Genomic DNA, 12,690 nt, shown 5'->3' with positions numbered 1-12,690 from the left:
TGATAAAAATGTGTTGTTTAAACAAAATAGAATTTCTTTTTATTTATTTATTTATTTTTTTTGTCTTTTTGCTATTTCTTTGGGCCGCTCCCGCGGCATATGGAGGTTCCCAGGCTAGGGGTCGGACCGGAGCTGTAGCCACCGACCTACGCCAGAGCCACAGCAACGTGGGATCCGAGCCGCATCTGCAACCTACACCACAGCTCACGTCAACGCCGGATCGTTAACCCACTGAGCAAGGGCAGGGACCGAACCCGCAACCTTGTGGTTCCTAGTCGGATTCGTTAACCACTGTGCCACGACGGGAACTCCAGAATTTCCAACATAATGAGATATATATACTCCACATGCACATTCATACACAAGTTAATCACTGTATCAATTTCCATTGAGTATTTATTTCACCATCCTGTGGAAATACAAAACCTTGTTTATACCTTTTTATAGATCATGTTTCCAAAATGAAATTGGTCTGTGTTTCTAGGCTGATATGAATTAATAAGAATATATCTGTCTTAATTATGCTTTCTATACTAATACTTAATACTGAAAGTGTCAGCCAGCAAATATTTATTTCTAAGTTTATAATAAATTAGTTATTAGAGCTACAAAAATGAGTATGAATTGGAAAGTTTATTTTTTTAACTGATATCTGAAAGTAAATTTTAAAAGAAATTTCCAATATCTTTTATAAATAAAATAGAAATGCTGCTTCAGTTTATGGGTATTATTTCACTTGAAAATGTCACCATTGGAATGGGCTGCTGAATAATATATAGAATGCCTTCCTTTTTATTTTATTTATAGACGTAGATTTAAATTTAAAATATAGATGTTTCAAATAATTTTATGAACATTAAAGAAGTGTGTACTTAAATTTTACAAACTACACATACTCTTGCTATTTTTTAGAACTTTTTAAAAGATGCTCATGACATCATCTTGTGTATTGTAATTACACCATCTAATTACAAGACTGAACATATTTACATCAATTATGTAATTAGTCATAATTAGGCTAATTAGACAATTAGACAATAATCAACGGAAAAATTCCTTTTTACAAATCATGGAAATTCACATGCAAAAAGCCTTCCAACATCACAAAATGTTAAATTTATATGATCAAGGAAATTAAATTAATATTATGTGAAAAAACAGTTGTTAAATAGTAAAGTCTAAGTCATTATAAATATAGGTATATATTCATATGTACACATGCATGCCATTTGACAGCATATATTTTTATATATATTTGTATGTATTCATATAGGCATATATTCTCTGTTTGGTTGTACATCATGATATATATTTTAAAAATGTTTTGAGCTTTGGGAGTTGTTTATTGAAAGGAAGAGGGTCAGCCTAAATGATTTACTTATTCCCTGAATGTGATGAATTAATTGTTTCCAATTTTTCCTTAACTCTGCCTATTGTTTTCTACTTTCTTTTATAGATTACATCAGCTCCTCTCCCTCTTTAACATGCTACATAGAGTAATCTTACATACTAACCTAGATGACTGTCCTTTAGGTTCAGACATCTTAGTAGCTTGCTTCCTGAATACAGGATTTTATCATCTTAGTTCACCTAAAACAATTCTCCAGTCATACGATAACTGAACCTTGGGAAATTGTGAATCTAGAATTGAAAGTTATTCCTTGGGAAATTGAGATCCTTTTTGTCTATCCTTCTCATGCACCCACTTTGTTGCTCTGATCTCCATAAGAATTAACTAGGACAGTCTGTACACAAACCATTATATTTATTGGACCATATTTGTTCATCTTTAAAGAATATGAATCAAGTCCATGATTTTCTTTTCTGTGGACAGGTTCATTTGTGCCCTATGTTAGATTCCAGATATAAGTGATATCATATGGTATTTGTCTTTATCTTTCTAACTTACTTCACTCAAATGGAGCATGATAATGTGAGAAAAAAGAAGGTATACATGTATGTGTAACTGGGTCACCTTGCTGTAGAAAATTGACAGAACAAAGTAAACCTGCTGTAATGGAAAAAATAAAAATTGCTATATATATATAAAAAAAGAATATGAATCATCTCAAATGTAAGGCTTTTTAAGCCTTAGAAACCTCAGTATTACTACCAATTTATAGTCTTTCTTTACTTTTGGATAACATAAACACCAGCAGCATGCCTAACCACAAGAAAATATTTCAAGAATGCATCCACTACAAAAATGACCTCTGTATTTTAATGGCCAGATATCAATTGCTGTTGGTTCAGATGTACTGGACTGTTTTATATATTTCCTTTGGGGCTTACTTCCCTTTTACATTCTCTTGATAATAATAGACTGTTCAATTCTTGTGTGGCTAGCCCCTAACCTAAATCTGTTTTTCAGCCTACCAGAGTGTTAAGAATTTTTTGATTCTTATTACTTTTATAGTCAATATGGTTAAAAAATGTTTACTGAACACTTACTATGTGCAGGACAACTAGTTGTCTCTGTTCTTTTCAAGTCAGCAATCTTGGCTGAGTTGATAACATGCAAACACACTGCACAAAATGATAAGGATGGATTTAATGTGTTTTTATATAAAAGAAAAGGCAGTATTGACATAATATATAATGTAAATTGCAGGAAACCAATGCAAATTGAAATAAGGCGGTTATTAATTTTGTATAAACATTTTTTTCATTGAAATGTTAAACACATATGGAAAAGTACATGAAACATAAGTGTACAGCCTGATGTGTTTTTACACAGAGATCATGTTCCTCTTAGCATGAATATCAAGAAAATTTCAAGAACTTCCTTCACACATTGTAGTTAATTTTAAATCAAGAAACTAGCTGCCTCTTAAACTTTGATAGTAAATGTGGCATAATATTTCAAATAATTGAAAATAATTGACTTTCTCTGGTGTAATTTTTATTTTTATTTTGCAAAGAATAGGAATGAGCAAGAGAGTTGACCACATATCTATTCTATAAGTGCAAGTGAAAATATTTAATTGTAGAAAAATTACAGATAAAGAATCAGTTTCCAATTGATTATTAACATAGCAAGTATTACATAAAAGGTAGAGGGGGAAAATATAATGAGAATAATATAAGAAAAATATAGCATCATAAGCAAAGGACAGAGTGCACTGTGGGAAACATGAAGTCTAATTTTTATAGATTTTATATTTTTGTAACTTTTACTTTTAAAAGTCATTATGATTATATAATATGATAACAATACTTCTTGTAGAATATGATGAGTGGAGAGACCAAATTTTAAATACATCCTGTCAATCAACAAAATTAAGCAATGAATGTAAAATGCTTCCTATTAGATGATATGAGAGCTGTAAGATGATTCTGACCCTGGAGGCCTCATGATTCAGTTAAAAACATAAGTCAACATATTGAAATTCTAAAAAGGCACCTCAAAATAGTGTTGAAACTTATTTGATGGGAATAAATATTCAATGAACATAATAAAAAAATAATTTGTGTGAGGAATAAGAAAAAAGTATTTTTGCTTAGACTGCATAGAGTCTCAAATGATGCACTAAAGGTTTTTGAAATGACCTTTCAAAAGCTGCTTAGGGTTTCCTGGCATGAAAATGACACGATGAAGGGAGATATGGTGGCATCATGCACAGTGATTAGAATAAAGGAGAGGGACCATTCTTGATAGCAGGCAGTACATTATCTTAGCCCAAGTAAGCACTCAAACCATATCTGTTAAATCAGTGGTTGATGAGGCACTAAAGCAAATATCATGCCTATAGTTTGAAAAGTAAAGGACATTTGTGAAGGAAATACTAAAGAATAATCTAGAGCACTTGATGCCATTGAATGTAGGATAATGAGAAACTAAAGAGTGAATGATGACAGGAGATGTAAGTATGAGTTATGGGGAGAATGATGCTGGTGATCATTAAAAAGTAGCACAACATCAGAAGGGAAAATGTCTATCAGGTGCTACAGTTAGAGTTAAGTGGAATGGAATGGTGAACTCACTGAGTTTGATATGACATTGTATGTCTTACTGATTAAAATCTTTACCAGGCAGTTATCAAAGAACTCAAGATTGTGGTCAAAGGTATAGAGATGGTGGGAGAGGACATGCATGGAGAGGTCCAGGGGAAATTCAAGAGAAAAAAAAATTTAGTCTAGAAACAGAAGGGACAAGTCTAACTTGTTTGTTGGCAAACTATGAAGTGGGTTTTTATGGGGTAGGAGATCTGTAATGCAGGAAGAATAGAAGAACATAAACAAAAACAGTAATGAAAAGAATGTTCAAAATGAATTAGAAAATCGCTGTGGATTATCTTAAGAGATCTAGATGGGGGTGGAAAACTCAAGTGCAAGAGTGTAATGGCTACCAAACTTTGCAAGTAAAAGTACAGGAAAAAATTCGGAAAACAAGGATTTCATTAATTACAATATTTTTGGTGATTTTTTTCAACTGTGACTTATTTTTTCTTAAAAATTTGTCAAGTATCTATACATAGATGTTAATTGAAACCATGACCATGTATCAGATTGCACTGGGAGTATAGTGTTAGTGGAAGATTATAGACTGAAATGTGTACAGTAGATAGAAAATGGAATAGAATACAACAAAGAAGTGTCTAAATTATTTATAATTGTTTACCTACATGCAAAAGCTGTCCAAGTAGCAAATGTAATCTAAAGTGTTGGAAATAAACATAGAAGTATAGAAGCATAAAAAATAAATATTTATTGAATTTTAACAGAAGACCACCATTAATGACATTAGTGGATATGGTTTCAGTAGTGTTAAAATAGTATACAGAAAATGTGGACTAAAAAAATTGTCATTGGCAACAGAAACAAGAAGTAGTAGCAGAATATAATTAATTATATGTAAATAAAGAGACTGTCATTAAATATGAATCTAAATAAAATGTTCATCCTTTGTATATATTTGAGAACTGATATCACTGCAAGATCACTTTTATAATATTGACTATATATATTAACATCTATTGAGTTCATAGCAGGTGCCAAGCAGATAATAAATCCTTGACAAATAAATATATATAAAGCAAAACCCTAAGCAGTGAAGGACAAGTAGTTATAGTACTTTTTTTGTTTTTTTTTCCTCCTGTTAATTTATTTATTTTTATTAAAGTAGAGTTGATTTGCAATGCTCTTTCAATTTCTGCTGTACAGAAAAGTGATCCAGCCACATACACAGAAACACACATTCTTTTTTTTTTTTTTCTACTGTCTTCCATCATGTTCTAACCCAAGAGACTGGGCACAGTTCCCTGTGCTGTTTAGTAGATCCCCATTACTTATCAGTTCTAAATGTAATACTTTGCATACCAATCCCAAACTCCCCATCTGTCCCTTCTCTCTCCTCTCCACCTGGAAAACACAAATCTAATCTCCATGTCCATGATCTGTTTCTGTTTTACAGATAGATCATCTGTGCCATATTTTAGACTCCACGTTTAAGTGATATCATATGGTTTTTGTCTTTATCTTTCTGACTTACTTCACTTAGTATGGGAATCTTTGGTTCCATCTATATTGCTGCAAATGGCATTATTTTGAGCTTTTTTATGACTGAATAGTATTCCATTGTATATATATATATATATATATATATATACCACAGCTTCTTAATCCATTCTTCTGTCAGTGGACATTGGGGCTGTTTCCATGTCTTGGCTGTCGTGAATAGTGCTGCCGTGAACATAGGGAGGGGTTCGTGTATCTTTTTGAATGAATGTTTTATACAGACATATGTCCAGGAGTGGGATTGTGGGGTCTAATAGCAGTTATGTATTTAGTTTTCTGAGGTACCTCCATACTGTTTTCCACAGTGTTGTACCAACTTTCATTCCCACCAAAAGTGAAGGAAGGTTCCCTTTTCTCCATATCATCACTAGCATTTGTTGTTTGTTGAGTTGTTAATGATGGCCATTTTAACTTGTGTGAGGTGGTACCTCATTGAAGTTTTGATTTGCATTTCTCTAATAATTAGTGATGTTGAGCATTTTTTCATGTGCCTGCTGGCCATCTGTATGTCTTCATTGGCAAAATGTCTGTTGAGATCTTCTGCCCATTTTTTGATTGGGTTGTTTTGTTGTTGTTGAATTGTTTGTATATTTTGGAGGTTAAGCCTTTGTTGGTTGCATCATTTGCAAAATTTTCTCCCATTCTGTGGATTGTCATTTCATTTTTTTAAGGGTTTCTTTGCTATGCAAAGACTTTTGTGTTTAACTAGGTCCCATTGGTTTATTTTTATCTTTATTGTCATTAATCTAGGAGGTAGATCAAACAAGATGTTGCTGTCATTTATGTCAAATAGCTTTCTGCCTGTGTTTTACTCAAATAGTTTTATAGTATCTAGCCTTACTTTTTTTTTTTTGTATAGTGTTAGAGAATGTTCTAACTTCATTCTTTCACATGTACCTGTCAGGTGTTCCTAGCACCACTAATTGATGAGACTGTCTTTCCTCCACTGTATGTTCTTGCCTCCCTTGTCATAGATTAGTTGAACCCATAGGCACTTGGATTTATTTCTGGACTTTTATCCTGTTCCTTTGATATATATATCTCTTTTTGTGTCAATTCCATACTGTTTTGATGACTGTCACTTTGTGGTATAGTCTGAAGTCAGGGAGGCTGATGCTTCCAGTTCCTTTTTTTTTTTCTTTTCAATATTTATTTGGCTATTCAGGCTCTTGTGTGTTTCCATACAAATTTTAAAATATTTTGTTTTAGTTCTATGAAGAATGCCCTTCATAATTTGATAGGGATTGCACTGAATCTGTAGATTGCCATAGGTAGTATAGTCATTTTGACAATATTGAGTCTTCTAATCCAAGAGCATAGTGTAGCTTTCCATCTATTTGTGTCATCTTTGATTACTTTCATCAGCTTCAAATAGTTTTCAGAGTATAGGCCTTTTGTCTCTTTAGGCAGGTTTATTCCTAGGTATTTTATTCTTATTGATTTGATGGTAAATAGGATTGTTTCCCTAATTTCTCTTTCTGATCTTTCATTGTTAGTACAGAGAAATGCAGTTGATTTCTATATATTAATTTTGTATACTGCAGCTTACCAAATTCATTGACGAGCTTGAGCAGTTTTATGGCAGTGTTTTTAGCATTTTCTAGGTATAGTACCATGTCATCTACAAACAGTAATAGTTTCACTCCTTCTTTTTCAGTTTGGATTCCTTTTATTTTCTTTTTCATCTCTGATCGTCATGGCTAGGACTTCCAAAACTATGTTGAATAACATTGGTAAAAGTGGACATTCTTGTCTTGTTCCTGATCTTAGCAGAAATGCTTTCAGTTTTTCACCATTGAGAATCATGTTGCTTGTATCTTTGTCATATATAGCTTTTATTATTTTGAGATAGTTCCCCTCTATACCCACCCTCTGGAGAGGATTTTTGTTGTTGTTTTTTCATTCAGGAATGGGTGTTGAATTTTGCCAAAAATTTTTTCTGCATTTATTGAGGTGATCATATGTTTTTTATTTTTCAGTTTGTTGATTTGGTATATCACTTTGATTGATTTGCAGATATTGAAGAATCCTTGCATCCCTGGGATAAATCCCACTTGATCATGGTATATGATCTTTTTAATGTATATTTGGATGAAGTTTGCTAATATTTTGTTGAGGATTTTTGTGTCTATGTTCATCAGTGATATTGGCCTATAATTTTCTTTTTTATGGTATCTTTGTCTGGCTTGGTATCAGGGTGATGGTGGCTTCATAGAAAGAGCTTAGGAGTGTTTCTCTTCTGCAATTTTTGGAAGAATTTCAGAATAAGTGTTAACTCTTCTCTTAATTTTTGATAGAATTCACCTGTGAAGTCATTGGGTCCTGGACTTTTGTTTTTTGGAAGTTCTACTTTTAATTGAAAAAGTTTTCATTTAAAAAGTGTCTCTGTTATGTTAAGTTCTGTGCTAGGTGAGTAGAACATATGTCTGAGAACAACATATACATCATTTATGCCTTTTAGGTACTTACTGGCAAGAGGAGGAGTATGGCAGAAAATAAAGTCATTACCAAAATAAATGGAAAAAAGAGACTGTGTTTAAAAAGATATAGGCAGGATCTCACAAAAAGGGATCCCATCTTTTCTAGAAAGTAAGGAAGGGCTCACCTGTGGAAGTGAGGAGTGTTGGGATTTAAGAATGAGATGAAAATTGATTAGGGGTAGTAAGATAAAGAGCCAGGAATGTGTGAAGGATCTGTGGCTAAAGGAAGCTGAATGTGTACAAGGGATCAAGAATATGAGAGACTGGAGGGGGCAAGAAGAATGGGTATCTTATAGGGTTGACAGTTAAACTAATAGCTGTTACGTTTATTTTTAAGAACAATAGCATGCCACTCATGTGCTTTAAACAAAGAAATGGAATGATCAGACTTCCATGTTAAAAAGTCCTAGTTCTTGATTAGATCTTCATATTTGCTTGGATTATTAAACTGTGCTAAGCACAATCAGGAATGTCTCAGCTGAATGTTGGGCTTAGAACATCATGTTTAAAAATAAATAAAAGAATGTTCAAAATTGTCCATGCTGAAAGGTCAGTAAAGGAATCTGAAATGGAGATACTGAATATATGAATAAAAAGTAACAATTAAAAGATCGAACAATCTAAGATTCCTGTTTCTAAAGAAGAAAGAGTAGATTTAGAGAATGGAATTGATGTTTCCTTTAGAATATGTTGAGTTTTAGGTGTCTGTGAGACATAAAAATAGACATATTGAGGTAAAAGTTTGGCATCTGCATCCAAAACTTGAAGGAGAATTCTGGAACAGAGATAAACACTTGAGGAGGGGAACAGGAATATAGGGCTTGTAGAATATATTCATCAGCAAGAATAAACTCATTTAAGGGAATTTTCTGAAGTGTGATTAACTGTGAAACAGACAGAATTCCAGGGAATACCAACCATTAAGTGTTGAGAAAGAAAAGTGAAAGAAAATGTAAGCAATAATAGTCACAGAGGTAGAAGGTGCAAGATGTGTTAGCTCATTCAAAAATTATCTGTGTTCTAGCAAAACACATTCTTTCAACTATGCTTTCTAATTTAGCACACTTTTCTATGCATTGTATATGGTTAAATGAGAACTCTAATACGTTGAGGATATGTTTTAAATATAAGTTCTAGAACCACACACACTGACTGTGTATTTCTGTGGGTGTTATTTGCATTTGTTTATATAGAAAAATAGTCTTTTCTAAAGTTAATAGATAGAAGACTTATTTATCCTACTGAGGAAAATGCTAAAGGTGTGACTTTTTTTTTTTTTTTGTCTTTTTTGCCTTTTCTAGGGCTGCTCCCATGGCACATGGAGGTTCCCAGGCTAGGGGTCTAATCAGAGCTGTAGCTGCTGGCCTACACCAGAGCCAAAACAACACAGGATCCAAGCCGAGTCTGCAACCTATACCATAGCTCACGGCAACGCCGGATCCTTAACCCACTGAGCAAGGCCAGGGACGGAACCCGCAACTTCATGGTTCCTAGTTGGATTCGTTAACCACTTAGCCACGACGGGAACTCCAAGGTGTGACGGTTTTAAGTGAATTTTGACAATGAATGAAAGGAATTATGGCCAAATGCAAATGCATTCTGAAGGAGAGATTCATTTGACATTTGGAAAACTCTGTGTGCCTGTCGGTGTGTGAACAAGGTTTTCATTGTTGTTGTTTTTCCAAATAAACAGACATTGTCTTTATGGATTAGGTCACTAAATATTCTGATTCTTCGGGATATTGTTTGGAAGTATTGCAATTTTTAGGATTGGAATGATGTTACTTAAGTAAAATAAAGCAAACTCATGGTTCTGCACAGATGTTATCTGGAAAAAATTAACATTTTGAAAATTACTGTACCAAATATGATGTCATTAGAAGACTTTTTTACCATCTCCATAATTAAGTTACTTGTGAGAGGAACTATTTTGAGAGATGAATTAATAACTTTAGATGGTAAAGAAATCCCAGAAGACCTAATTTGAATTGGACAGGAGGTTTTTTTCTCTTTTTACTGTTGTTTGTTCTTTTTATATTTTGAACAATTTCAGTGTTTTTTCAAGATTTTTTTTTGGCTCATCAAGAGTTTGTAATATATTTCTGGCCACTTGCCTAATTTGAGTCTATCTGCAATTTTGCAGATTTACCTGGGGAACCTAAATCTTGAATTACTGAATGTAAAATAACAAGAACAATAATAATATAGAAACACTCTTGAATACTTTTTAATACAGTTTTAGATCTGTCATCTGTCATTTGCTCCATGTACACTGAATATTTATGTATATAAATTTAATTATCTATCATTAGATTGACTTCATTAACTTTGTTCTACCAACATTACTTCATTTATTGGCTCTTCCAAATCCATTTCTTTCATAACATTTCATGTTGAAGGCTGCATAGATTACAGTTTGTTGAATAAACTCCATTATTAAATACACTATTCTGATCTTTGCATAATAATTTGCAAAACTACTATCAGAAAAAGACCTCCCCTCCACGCTTAGGAAGCTAGTTTGCAAAGAAAATGTTATGAATTTTCATTGTAGTCTGTTATTTTTTTATCTCCAAGCACATTAGATATAATTTTTAAATGCAGTAGGTTTTTTCTTTTTAATTTAGAGTATTTCCTTAAAAAATGATGATATGCCATATTCAGATAATGTAATTTTTAACAATAGTGCCATGATTCATACACTTATTCATTTTGATTACGATTGACTTTTTTTAATGACTTTTTCTACATTTTCAGGGTGAAACAAAGATCTTAAAACTAAAGAACCTTCGACCTCAGGACTATGCTAATTATAGCTGCATTGCTTCGGTGAGGAATGTATGTAATATTCCTGATAAGATGGTGTCATTTAGACTTTCCAATAAAACAGGTATGGAACTACCTCTGAATGTTTTATGTCTCTTATCCACAAAGAATGTTTACAAAGTCTCTTTAACATTTTTATAGACAAAATGATTTCTATAGTCTATGTAGGAACAAGTCATCATTTCTCTCCCGAAAATTCTGTGACATCTGAAAAACTTTTAATATGTTGACAATGTAAATCTTAATTGCAGTATGCTCCCATATATGTTTTTATAGCAAACAAAACTATAATTTCTTAAAGCATGTATTTATAAATGTCACAAGCCAGCCTATATTTTGTTTGAAGACATTTCTAAAGAATATTAGACTTTTCACATGGAAATTTATGATCTAAATTGCTAAAAGTAATTTGTCATTCCAAAACTAAGTAAAAGAATCTTTCTCTTACTCTCTTTCACATCAAGAAAGCTAATTGGTAATTTCAGATAGGTGTTAGGAAAGTATTTTTGTAGAAAAATGTCAAAACATTAGCAAGATTGCACCTTAAGTTAGCCTATGTTTAGTAATATAGACTCAGAATAATTGCAAACACATTAAAAAGAAATATCTAAATGCATGTGAACTATGTTTTATAAGATTGTCTATAAAGAATCACCTTAATAAATTAGAATTTGAACAGATTTTAAGAAACTCTCAGTGGTAATTAATATGAATTTTTAGTTTTAAATCATTATTGTTAAAATATAGAGTTTTAAAAGTACTTTTCCCATTAACAAAAATCTGAAATGTGTGGGCTTTGTTGTTTCTCAGTTTAGTTCATGGTTCTGGCACCTATTAGTTCTTGGATCTAGCTAAGTCACTTCACTCTTCTTTTCCTCTGTTTCCTCCTAACCTGATAAAGTTATAGGAAGGAATTAATGAGTTGATGTATATGAAGCATGTAGAATACACTTTATCCATTCCTCTGACAGTGAGCTAGTGGTCAGCAACTCCATCCAGCACATTTGGTGGAAAGATTAAACCTAACACTTTATGAAAAGATGAAAAAAAATCATTTGTTCAGACCTTGATTCATAAACATATGTTCATTTGTGTTTAAACTTTGAAAGGTCATTCTTTTTTGTATTCATTCATTTATTCATCAGAAACTCATTGTGTTCCTATTATGGGTCAGCAGTGATAGGCATAAGGCTGTTTGTCAAGATGTAAGTTGTCTTAAGCTAGAGAAATGCTCTATTAAGCACCAGATAAATGTTATCATAGGAAAGTAAAAGAAGGATGAGACAGACAGAAAGAAACATCAAGAAGGATGAGAAGGACTTGATGAAAACCATATTTCAGAAAAAAGTAGACATATAAAATCTTAGCAGACCTAAGACTTGTAAAAGTGGTCTCATTTCACTTGAAAGTATTAGGATATTGAGAAATAAAAAACAGGTTAATATAATAATGGGGTGTGATTATGTTTTCTTTTTGACATGAACTGTTACATGAATTCTTATAACTGATTTTGTTTTTCTTAGTTTCTTTAATGTATTTTTAAAATACACATGACCTGAACAGCAAAATTAAAAATTAAATGTAAGTAGGACCTATGGACTGGGTAAAGGCATTGCAGTTTGTCAACACTAATAATAGGTAAAAAATCAATAATAGAAAAAGTTTTATCTGAGACAACCTGAGGACTATAGCCCAAGAGACAGATTCCAGAAGCACTTTTGAATTGTGTTCTGCCAGAATGCAAAATAGGAGGAGGATTATATAGTCAAAAACTTAAAATTACATAAGTGGTTTGTCAAGAGTTAGAATTGGAGCTGACAAGAAGTAAGGTGCTTGTTAAGCAAGGATTGCCTGGGGTCTGAAATGG

General features: G+C 32.5%; 1 protein-coding gene across 1 annotated transcript in view; it reads left to right on the top strand.

Annotated features, from left to right (window-relative positions):
- MDGA2 (MAM domain containing glycosylphosphatidylinositol anchor 2) overlaps positions 1 to 12,690 on the top strand; it is an 826,502-nt gene that overhangs the window by 509,651 nt on the left and 304,161 nt on the right. Inside the window, exon 5 of the mRNA XM_047767260.1 lies at positions 10,755 to 10,887. Within this exon, the coding sequence (XP_047623216.1) occupies positions 10,755 to 10,887 (133 nt within the window). The remainder of the gene's footprint in view (positions 1 to 10,754; positions 10,888 to 12,690) is intronic.

This window comes from Phacochoerus africanus, chromosome 2, assembly GCF_016906955.1.
Source record: "Phacochoerus africanus isolate WHEZ1 chromosome 2, ROS_Pafr_v1, whole genome shotgun sequence".
Lineage (NCBI taxonomy): Eukaryota > Metazoa > Chordata > Mammalia > Artiodactyla > Suidae > Phacochoerus > Phacochoerus africanus.
This window is presented reverse-complemented; position numbering and strand designations above follow the sequence as displayed.